Source organism: Pelophylax lessonae, assembly GCF_965119305.1.
Source record: "Pelophylax lessonae genome assembly, chromosome: 5".
Classification (NCBI taxonomy): Eukaryota; Metazoa; Chordata; class Amphibia; order Anura; family Ranidae; genus Pelophylax; species Pelophylax lessonae.
Window position 1 is genome coordinate 396949031 of NC_138772.1, and position 12655 is coordinate 396961685.

The 12655-nt window shown below is 38.1% G+C and overlaps 1 protein-coding gene across 1 annotated transcript in view; it reads right to left on the minus strand.

Annotated features, from left to right (window-relative positions):
* CLUL1 (clusterin like 1) overlaps nucleotides 1-6188 on the minus strand; it is a gene marked incomplete at its 5' end in the record, with an annotated part of 44078 nt that extends 37890 nt beyond the window's left edge. Inside the window, one exon of the mRNA XM_082257661.1 lies at nucleotides 6145-6188. Within this exon, the coding sequence (XP_082113787.1) occupies nucleotides 6145-6188 (44 nt within the window). The remainder of the gene's footprint in view (nucleotides 1-6144) is intronic.
* Between the last annotated feature and the right edge of the window lie 6467 nt (nucleotides 6189-12655).

The window sequence follows — 12655 nt, forward strand, 5'->3', positions numbered from 1 at the left end:
AGTAAAAGTACAAGTACTGTGTTATGTAGTTATTAAAGAAAGAAGTCAAAAGTTTATTAAAGTTAAAGTTATTAAAGTTAAAGTTATTAAAGAAAGAAGTCAAAAGAAGTCAAAAGTACACATGACATTATACACATTTTTTTGAGCTTCATGAAACCTGCCATCTACTGTTCTGGCAGTGGTAATTTTTATAATTGTAACGAGTAACTATGCAGCACAAAAAAAAAATTGGAGTAGAAGTATTGAAATCATCGAAAAAATGTAGTGAAGTAAAAGTGGAAGTAGGAGAAAAAAATTATACTCTAGGAAAGTACAGATACCGCCTTTCGGTACTTAAGTACAGTAGTGAAGTAGTTCTTCTTTGTTACTATACATCTCTGGTCCTACATGACAAATGTCAGACTTAAAGTGACCTTGGACTGGCCTGGGAAGTTTCATTTTAGTCAAATACATAAACTGCTGCATATTATACAGTTTTTTTTTACTATATAATGTATAATTTATACTGTATAGTGTGTATTGGTTGCAGTGGAATACATTGTTTCCTCTAGTGGCTAATCTGTAGATCTCTGATTTTTTTTTTTTTTAGAACAATACAATCAGTGCATAGCACAGCCTTCTGAAAACAGAAGGCATTGGCTTGTCTCATTCCATCACATATCCCAAAAATAAGAGGATTATTCTTCATTTTAGGACATTGGGCGGAATCATACAAAGCATTCCTTTACACCCGAAAGAGCCAAAATGCACATCCGCTAGTGCACAGTGAAAATATTGTCTAATAATATGAAGTTATTTATTCCAAACTGTATAAAAGTGTTTCAGTTTTTTTGTGGAATTGTGAAAGTTTAATTGGGATCCAATAAGACAATGGGGTTTATTTATTAAAGGGCAAACTGGTCACAATTCTGCAAAGAAAGCAATCAGCTTCTAACCTCAGCTTGTTTATTTAAGTCTTAGCAATAAAACCTGGAACCTGATTGTTTTTTTTTTTTTTGCAGAAATGTGACTAATCTTGCCCTCGCTAGCTCTAGTAAATAAACCCAAATGCAACCAGACATGTTATGGTAAGAAGGGACTAAACAAATGAAATGGCCCTCCAACCAAATCAGTGCCTAGCACAGTAAAGCCTTCTCGAGACAGAAGATATTCTTGTATTTTTGGGATATGTGATGGAATGAGCCATGTAAATACCTACTGCATAGCTCCCAACTGTCCCTGATTTCGAAGGACTGTCCCTGATTTGCAACAAAGTCCCTGTGTCCCTCTTTCCTCTTCATTTGTCCCTCATTTTGGTCTGATCTATACAGTTGTATATAAAATGCACTTTTTATCTTTCAAAAAGTGTTTCCCAGTGCTAAACCTTTCATCCAATTTCTAAATTGCTGCATTTGTAAATTTCAAAAGCCAATATACTGTAAAGGAATAGTAGTGGTAAAAAAAGCATTTGGGGGTTTCATTTATCTTTTTTTTTTTTTGGTATTATTCTTCTTTAAGGGGCGTGGCATGAAGTGTGTACTATGCCAACATGCTTTTGCTAATAGGTGTGCCTCATTACCATCTCAAAAAGTTGGGAGGTATGCTACTGTATTAAGTAGAATTTACTGGGCTATGCAACACATCAGGCTTTCAGGGCTTTTTGGTTCTGTTAGGCCTCATGCACACAGGGCGTTTGAAAAAATGGGCTGAAAAGCCGGTTCTGACGCCAGGAAAAAAGCAGCTGTAAAAACGTGCTTTTAGAAGCGTTTTGTATTGGCGTTAATGCATGTTTTAGCCACGTTTAGCAGCATTAGTGTTTAGCAGCCTTTTTCTGCCCTCTTCTATTTTCCAACCTCAAATACAACTACTACAGCTTAAAAACGTCTGGCATGGCCTAACTCTGTATGCGGCGTTAAGCAGCCTTTAGTAGCATCAGCCATTTTTACTGCTTAACTCTGCTGCTCCAAAACGCACTGGCCATGGGTTTTTTTTACAGCTTAAAATCACCTATGCCACTTACAGCTCCTAAAAGCCTGTGTGTGCATGAGGCCATAGAATAACATGGAGGGGCCTTTTTAGGCTGCAAAAAAAAAAAAAAACAGACGCTCTTAAAAGCAGCAGTAAAAATGCCCTGTGTGCATGAGGCCTTAGACCCTACTCACCATAACCTGTATGCTTATACTGTCTCTTTAAAACAATAAAGCTATCTTGGAAATATAATCATGCCAGTGGGCAAGAGTGTTTTTTCATAAAGATGGCGGAGAATAATATAATTTTACTGAGTGATATGTGAATTGAAATTTAACAGTGTTGCGCTGCCATATGTATATAATGCACAACTCAAACATGTATAAATGTTGTATAAACCAATAACTATAACATTAATTCAAATGCCACAAAACAAATATAATCATGTAGTGTGAACGCAAGAAGATAGTGCACAAGATAAGAAAAAAGTGTTATTCCTATAAAAATTTAGTCTAAAAAACATAAGTCCATTAGATGGTGATCCACACAGTGCAAGATGGCTCTTATTTCAACTTCGGTGAATTAACACCGAGTGCTTCTCTTCCAGTTCAAACACACATAGCCTCTTACCAGAATTTTAGACCTATCAAGGTCATTAACCGCCTTAGTGAGCTTCACATCTCACTTTAGGTTTGGGCTAGCTTTCCCTTCTCCAATCGTCCTTGAAGATAGCAAATTCTGGGAAGGACCTAACAGGCTCATCCAGGACAGTCTCAGACCGGATGATTCCACATAACAATGAGAAAAGAAGCTCATTGTGCAACATCCAGTAAAATCAAAGAGGGTTTATTTAAAATCTACTTACAGCAGCGAGGATAAAAACAAGCATTGAAATAGACACAATCTGTCTTACACCCACGGGTGTGCTGACGTCACCGCTATTTCCTGTGCCTTGTGACATATGTTTCCTCTTAACAGACTTCTTCCAGGAGGTAGTGGGGATAGCAGTACTCACACTTCCTTATATAAGCTTCAACCACCAGAGGGCAGCAGGTGCTGCCACAATCATTCGTCTCACTAGCCTGAACCACACAACAATCAATAAATAAGTAGCGGCCATATTACTGAAGACCTACTCCACTCTAGTGGCTGAAAGCAAACAATCTTAGTAAACATTCTTCAGAACGCATGGCGATTAAACATAAATACATTTAATTGCACAAATAATCAAATTAACTAAAAACCTTTACCAAGTAGTTATCGCTATACCTAGAAATCATATTACAGTTGCCACCAGGTACCAGTATTAATATTAAAAAAAGAATAGCGCACACATGCAAAAGAAATTGCTACCAAATTTGAAGACAATCCATAAATAAAAATGGGGATTTGGTTCCACCATATGGCCATATAGTGCTCAAGCCCACCACTACGTCAAAGTACCCCATTATCAGTGGGTCCTACACTATCCATGAAAAAGAGATGAATCCAGCCTTTCCAACCCTTGGAGACAATACTCCTTGCTGGGAAAGATGTGCAAATGCACTACAGGGGACTCCTCCTATATCCACTTGATAGTGAACACTGATGGAGCACAGGTGTGTGTGGGGGGTGGGGTGGGTTGCTCAACCTCGGTAGTCTGGTCAGACCGAATACATAATAAACAAGCAAAAAATTTGGGGGAGCATACCCATGTATTTCTAAAGCTGGTGCAGCTATAAACCAAAAGACATGTATATTAAAAGTGGTGGGCTTGAGCACTATATGGCCATATGGTGGGACCAAATCCCCATTTTTATTTATGGATTGTCTTCAAATTAGGTAGCAATTTCTTTTGCATTTGTGCGCTATTCTTTTTTAATATACATGTCTTTTGGTTTATAGCTGCACCAGCTTTAGAAATACATGGGTATGCTCCCCCAAATTTTTTGCTTGTTTATTATGTATTCGGTCTGACCAGACTACCGAGGTTGAGCAACCCACCCCACCCCCCACACACACCTGTGCTCCATCAGTGTTCACTATCAAGTGGATATAGGAGGAGTCCCCTGTAGTGCATTTGCACATCTTTCACAGCAAGGAGTATTGTCTCCAAGGGTTGGAAAGGCTGGATTCATCTCTTTTTCATGGATAGTGTAGGACCCACTGATAATGGGGTACTTTGACGTAGTGGTGGGCTTGAGCACTATACGGCCATATGGTGGGACCAAATCCCCATTTTTATTTATGGATTGTCTTCAAATTTGGTAGCAATTTCTTTTGCATGTGTGCGCTATTCTTTTTTAATATACTAGTATTAATGAATCAAGACTTACAACCATGATAAAAAACAACAGTACCAAAATGTATTTTGAGAAATATCAACCATATAAGCTCAAAATTAAAAGGTTCACAGTTAAGTCATTGGGTCAGTATTCTTGGCACCTACTTCCTACACGCTATGAAAAATAAAAAAATTCAAATCCATATCCAATTGAGATATAGATCTGCAGATTATTTATCTAACCTGTAATGGAGGACTCCTACCACTAAATACATCCAGTTTCCAAAGAAGTGGAAAATAATGTTATGTGAATGCTGGTTCTTTAAAACCCAACTTCAGACAACTGCAAAACTATCCCTTGCAGTGGGGCTGTGCCCGCAATGTGAGGGTTCATTGCTAGTTGACGTCGGGGGGAACAAAAAAGGAAGATTTACTTATCTAATCCTCCAATCCTCCCTGCTGCTAGACTGGTCTCCACAGTTTCTTCTCGCCCATACTCCAGAGGTCTAGGAACTGAAAATCATCAGGACCAACATGGGGTCCATAGCTCTGCATGGCACTTGATGATGTCAAGGAATTATCCACTACCAGAACACGGTGGTGTGCCATCTGCTGGAGGAGTGGAGGATCAGGTGAGTGAAAAGTGCTTCTCCTCTCCTCTAGACGAATTGAGCAATTAACCCTTGCAATGCCGGCTCAGCCCCATTTCAACGTATAATTTGACATTTTCCTGATTCTGGGCTTTAAAGCAATATTCATGTTCACGATTTACCATGTACTTTGAACAGTACCATTTGACTAATAAATAGTGCCCTGAGATATTTTGAGCCTTTAATGATCCTAAAAATTGCCTTGCATTCTGCTTTCCACAGTTGGCTGGACTGAACCACATGGGAGAGGAGGATGGGCAGGGCATACCTAAATGCAGCTAATCTTTGAGTCAAATAAGGTTTTGGAGCAGATTCCTCCTTGTTGTTCTCAGTCCTGATCTGCAGGAAGACTGGAAGTAAACAATAAAATGTTTACACTGGCCTGTGCCTGTAACGGCAGCTCAAATTATGGGCAGAGGTAAAAGGTTATATTTTCTGGATTTCTTTGTATCTCTGGCTATATTAAAAGAACACATGGGTTCAAAAGTATAGTTATCCTTTAAAGACCCAGTATAGTGACAAAAAGTGTATTCTGGTAGGGGTGTTCATTTCTGTAAGGAAAGTATCTAGTATGTGAATTCATTTTTTTTTTAAATCACAGTCTTTTATTTAGAATTTTCTCTACCTTTGCAGGCCAAGCTGTCAAGCAAAAGTGACACTTATATGGGTTTGAACAAATCATATTACAAATAACATTTTTTACAAAGGTCACTTTAATTCATATGGTTTCTTTATTTATGTATTTATTTAATTGATTGTTTTTTTTTTTTTTTTTGCTGTTGCTGCAACTGCTGAAAACGTGTTAGCTTTTAAACATTCAAATTTGCAGAATGAACAAGGTTGCCAACCTATTGAAGTAAAAATCAACAGAAGCAATGGCAGGATCAACAGATAATAAAACTATGTTAAGCCAGCCATAGATCGTCCGAATCTGGGTTGGTTTAGCAGGGACTAGCAAAGATTTGAACCATTTATGGGCAGGCTGATTGTACCCAAGTCGATCCATCACTTGACTTGGGTACAATCAGCATGTTGGACTTTTACATGGGATCATTGCCAGTGGCTAAAGCCACTACCAATATTCACTGTGTTCTCTCAGCTTGCTGCTATCACAGAGACACACGCCACTACCTTTCTGCCGCCTTGGAGCTTTCCTCTGGGCTTGCTCTCGTATTTAACCACAGCATCCAGGACTTTTATCTGGTGGCTTCTGCAATTCAATCGTTTTTCTTAGTGATCAACATAATATCAAGAATTGTTGGTGGGCAGAAAGTGCTGATTTACCTCTCTGGAACTCTGGCTGTTGTCTTCTCATTGTTTTTATCCATGACATGGATTGTACCTATACACCAATATCGCTATAGGTTGTTCAACCTCAGTTACACCCCTGATGAAGGAGCTTTTTCATCCCCGAACGCGTTGGGTCACTGACATCATTTTCTATATTGTATGATGTTTCTCTTTTGTCATTTCCATGTCTTTTGCTGTGAAAATTGTTGTTCATGCTGCTACAAATGCAACATAGCAATTTTTTTAAATTATTTAATGAAATGATCTCTTTTAAACAATATATTACTTTTCATTACAAGGTGCCGCTAAATTCCCACACCTAGGGGATCTCTCCATTTTCTTTATTATAGGGATGGGGCACCACTCCTGAGGCCTGATATTGACTGTTTCCTGATTACTGTTCTCTCGGCAGGGACGGCTCCCTGCGCCCCCCCTGCCGGGAGAACACAGTAGCTTTCCAAGGGGAATCGATTGTTTATCTATGGCCAGCCTTACAAGGAAAAAAACTGAAAAACATTACATGCTATGTTAATACTGTTGCAGATCACAGGATGTATGTAATTTTAGCCATAGTTCTTTAAAGTTGGTCACACAATTAAAGTGTAATCTTATCTGTATTTTGAAGAACAAATACAATTGTATTTATTATGAATCATTTAAACATGGTCCAAAAGGTTACACAGTTTGGGGTACATTTGCTTATATAATCAGTATTTTTTTTTTGTTATATTTAGCTGCTAGATATAATGTTGTAATTAGTCTAATATCAAATAAAAAACCAAACACAATATCAATATTTCGAATATATACATTTAGAAGGCAACTCATTTTTAACACTTTCTAAATAAAAAACTGTAAAGTGTTACCACGATGTGAAAAAATTGCTATCAGTTTCCTTTTTTACCACCATTGCACCTCTTGTGATTATGATTAGCTTTCTGACACTAAATCCAGTAGCCTTATCACTGTGACTGATTATCAATTCATCTGTTAATTCAATAGTCATTCAATACTGATCCTTGCAAACTTGTGTCCTCTGACTTGGGTTTGCATTGGATCTAATTAAATCTTACACTGTATAACATTTTAAAAAGACATTGGAGTATCCACTGGGTAATGTGTAGGTTGCAGTTTTTGTTACATGGACCAGAGAAGAGAGTATTGGAAATATTGAAAATGGAACAGGTACAGTATATAACGTAGTGTATAAAACACTTCCAAATACTATCTCCACAGATAGATAGATAGATAGATAGATAGATAGATAGATAGATAGATAGATAGATAGATAGATAGATAGATAGATAGATAGATAGATAGATAGATAGATAGATAGATAGATAGATAGATAGATAGATAGATTGATATAGATAGATAGATAGATAGATAGATAGATAGATAGATAGATAGATAGATAGATAGATAGATAGATAGATAGATAGATAGATAGATAGATAGATAGATAGATAGATAGATAGATAGATAGATAGATAGATAGATAGATAGATAGATAACAATTATTTAAATCCACTGTATTAACATTTTAATTCAATCATTCATTCATTTTTTTTTTTAAACCAAAATCATCATCATGATCCTTTTTTTCTAGTAAATTACATCAAGTGACACACAAAAGCCCCTGAAATACCAAAACAGATTTATCTGGCATCCTTGAAATATTATTCACTCATTGGAAAGCACAAGAACTAGTGTATACAATTAACTTCCTCATACTTGTTTATAATAAAGTGATCACAGTAAATACTACATTGTTGTATGTTAGTATTCAACTACCCAAACCCCTTCTAGTAATAATGAGTAATATAAAAACTTTAAGTTTTATGCTACTAACATACAGCCTATAAAACAGTATACATAACATACTAACATATTTCTTGATGAAAGAGAAGACAGTCGGATGTTGGCTTCAATGGTCTGAAGTGCCCAGGACTCTACCCTACTGCTTATCTGATGACTTGTTAGTTAATCTGTTTAACATATTAGTGATTAGGCACATGTGCCTGGCTGTACTGAACTGCTAATCCTTCTGCTTACCTTGAAGAGAAAATACATTTGCTTCTAAGTACAGGCAGAGAAAGATGACTATTGTTTCAACTTGTTCATCGCTGTAATGACATGAGCACCATCTTTATGCAGGATTCACCTAGGCACCTTATAACTTTTATTTTGGTCCTATGGTACCTTATATTCTTAATTAAAGTGATTGTAAAGGTAAGGAAAATGTTTTAAAAATGAACAAATATGTCATACTTACCTGCTCTGTGCAATAGAATTGAACAGAGCGGACCGAACCTCCTCTTCTCGGGTCCACTGCCGGCAATCCTGGCTCCTCTTCTCTGTCCAGTGTCCCCATAGGAAGCCCATGGGGGCACTCGCACATGTGCGCTGACGAGCCCCGCTGCTGCATCCATTGACACAGACAGCGGGACATGACCCCAACCTCCCACTCCCTAGTCACTGGCTTTGATTGACATTAGAGGGAGCCAGTGGCTTTAGGCTTTAGAACCACTTTAACATAAAGCTAAACTCGCTCACTAAAATCATATGTAAGCTTTAAAATCCAAAAACATGCTGGTAGGTTAATTGGCTCCTGTTTCAGTTAGCCCTAGTCTATGTATGTATGAATGTGAATTAGGGACCCTAGATTGTAAGCTCTTTGAGGGCAGGGACTGATGTGAATGTACAATGTATATGTGTAAAGCACTGCCTAAATTGGCGCTGCTATATAAGAACCTATATTAAATAAATAAATAAATAACATATTAAAGCTTGACTCTGGCATAGGCAAATATTGTCTTAACACAAGAGAAATTACTATTCTTTTTTTAATCTGCCTTGTGCATTTCTTCAAGAACATTCTAGTAATCTAGTGTGAAACTTTCTGTGTAGGAGCTTTCTGTAAAAAAGACCAGCCAACAAGCAACCAAAAGTAGAGAACAGCGCAGTCCGGATATTGGTATTACCAGGATGCTGATAAACAAGCCGATGGATATAAGAAACCGTTTATTGAAGAATGTCAAAGTTAAAATACAATTGAAAACAATAAAGCCAATAAAAACTATTGCTGTACCAGACCGGTATATTCCGATGATGATCGGTAATGACTGCCGGGTCCACTGGGTGAACTGTGGCCGAACCTCTGTAGATGGAATGCAGGTCGGAGGAGCCGTATGCAAGTGGGAGCTGAGACGGGCCCACCGGCGCTCACCGGGTGACATTACCGCGACTCAGAGGCAAAAGACGGAAGTCTCAAACCCGGAACCATAAACCAGCCTGGAACGCATGGAGGAGACGTTGCCGTGACGACATGTTTCGCACGCATGCGTACTTGACAAAGGGTCTCCTCCATGCGTCACGTGGTGAGCAATTGTTCAAGCCTTGATCTTGCAATTGTTCAAGCCCTTGGTGTTGTAGGTCCAAATTCCGCTCTTGTACCACCATGTCATGTGCTCCCCTGGAGAAGACTACAAGCAGGTGTGCCAACACACATTGCACAAGTTTTGTCTAACATTGTTACTTTCTGGAATCTGGAAGACGGGAAGTGTGTGAAATGTGAAAAGACTAACAAAAAGGCATAACAACTGTTATAAAAACTAATGTGACAAAAAGCAACTGTTTATGATACACAAAGCTTTAGAAAACACTAAGGCCAATTTATAAAGCAACAGTATGGCCTTACCAAAGCATGTTTTAAAAAAAAAAAAAAATACACCCAAAAAATACACCCAAAAAATACACCCAGCACCTTCATAAAGAATACTTGTTTCACCAAAGTCCTATTTATGTTAGTGAATAGGGGAAATAAAAATGGTGGACAGCCGGTCACGTGACCTTTCAATGTCACTTAACAAAACTTTCCTGCTCTTAGTATTGTGCACAAAACATTCCAAAGGACACTAAAGGATCCACACCACATCATGCATCTTATCAATTAATGCAGGTACAGAGCTGATTGCATCGTTTCCTCTCCTTTATGAATAGCCCATGAAATGTCTTTCATTTGGGGTTTCCTTTTACAATAAATGTTTTGTGTTAAAATATTTTCATCAGAGATCTTTTTTTTCCTGTTCACACCTATAGCACATGACACCCTGTTCATTCATTGGGTGCGAGCTTCATCATAGACATAGTGCTTATTATTATACAATTACACATTTCAACATTTTGGTTTCTGTAATAGAAATAATAACACAGTCTTCTTTTCAAAGTGCATTTAACTTTCTATTTAGTACTGGTCTATTGGCAGGAGCATGCAGAAAAGCATGAACAGGTAGCACTGTTGTCCCTGGGCTAGATTGGGGTAATTTCAGCATCCATGAGCGGCCTCCCAGCAGCCAGCAGAAAAATGCAATTAGTCGCTATCTGGCGCTAGTTGTTGGAAGGCTATCTAACCCCACATCTAGAATCAGCTAAGGCCTCAGTGTATGCCAGTGTGCACATCCCTTTACCATCTGATCTACATCTCCTGTACCTGCCCTGTCCTTCTTCCATCCTGCCCCCTTGCCTGACCTTGCTTTTCTTTACTGGTTTACCAGTTTACTTTATGTATTTGTTATATTTTGTATGTTCACTAATAATTTTAGAATGGGGTAGTTATTTTAAAAAGGTGCCTTGGCTGAAAAAATTTGAGGAACACTGTTATAACCCACCAGACATCAGGTATGGATTACAAACATCCAAAGCCCTATTGCTCTGGCTATTCAGAACTAGGAAGCAACAAGAACTGAAGTCATTCCCTACTATGCAGATCTTCAGTAACCCTTCATAAACAAAGGAACCACCAACATAAACTCTACTATCATGTTACTAAGACATTCCTCATGATAAAAAGATTTATCATTCTTTGGGCCTTCATGGAAAATATTTGAGAAACACCAGTGACTTTCCAGTGGTTTCGGGGAATATTTTCATCCTTGAGCAGACTTTATCACAGACAGCTCTAAATACAAGGCCACAAGCCTACTATGCGGCAGACAGTGTTATTTCTTCTGCATAAACAATAAGCCAAATCTTACATTTAGCCAATATTGAAGTGAAATTTGCCTTTATCTTTTGACAAAGTTGAAAAAGGATTTAAATCTTTGTCAGATTTGTATTGCTTACTCAATTATCTTCGTTAGGGTTATCACCCTAATGGTAGGTATACAGAGGGGAAAATAATGATTCGACCCCCTGCAGATTTTGTAAGTTTGCCCACTTACAAAGAAATGAAGGGTCTATAATTTTTATCAAAGGCGTATTTTTAATGATAGACAGAATATCAACCAAAAATCCAGAAAAAAAACACATAAAACAAATGCTATAAATTAAGTTGCACCTCAGTGAGTAAAATAAGTATTTGATCCCCAAGCAAAACATGACTTTGTACTTTGTGGAGAAACCTTTGTTGACAAGCACAGAGGTAAGATGTTTCTTGTAGTTGGTGACCAGGTGTACACACATCTCAGGAGGAATTTTGGTCCACTGTTCTTTACAGATCTTCTCTAAATCCTTAAGGTTTCTTGGCTGTCTATTGGTAACTTAAAGTTTCAGCTTCCACCATACGTTTTCTGTAGGATTAAGGTCTGGAGACTGACTAGGCCACTCTATGACCTTAATGTGCTTCTTCTTGAGTCACTCCTTTGTTGCCTTGGCTGTATGTTTTGGGTCATTGTCATGCTGGAAGACCAATTCACGACCCATCTTCAGTGTTCTGGCTGAGGAAAGAAGGTTCTCATCTAAGATTTTACAATACATGGCCCAGTCCATTGGCCTCAATGTGGCAAAGTCGACCTTTATCAGAGAAACAGCCCAAAGCATCATGTTTCCACCTCCGTGCTTGACTGTAGGGATGGTGTTCTTAGAGTCAAAGTCAGCATTTTTCTTCTTACAAACGCAGCGAGTCCCCCTCCTCAAGAAGGCACATTTACAGTTATGCCAATGAATACCTAAATGATTCGGAAAAGGACTGGGAGAAAGTGCCATGGTAAGATGAGACCAAAATTGAGCTCTTTGGCATTAAGTCGACTCACCTTGTTTTGAGGAAGAAAAATGCTGACTATGACCCTAAGAACACCATTCATTTTCATAATGCTACAGTTATACTTTGGCTATATTATTCTTGCAGTACAGCCCATAACCATTCCAACACCTGAACTGACTCTATCATGCTGAAGGTCCATAGTAACTATGAACCTGTCAGCCATAAACAACCCTTTTACATACAGTATATACATTTTCTAGCTCCTGATGGAGGTTTAACAAGACTAACATAAGGGATCACAGTGTTAGCAAACCTTGCAGGCCTGTAGCTCTTTGTGGCTCATCTCTGAACTATATTCAATATTGTTTTCCTTTTCTCTGTAAGAGCTTTGCTAAGCCCAGAGGCAGATGGTGCTGCAGGATTGATCATGCTATTAAAGAAAGATTAAGAAAAACATTTAGCAGCATTAGAAGTCCTCACTGAAGACTGAACTGTGCTCATTAAATTTTGTGTAAAGCATGA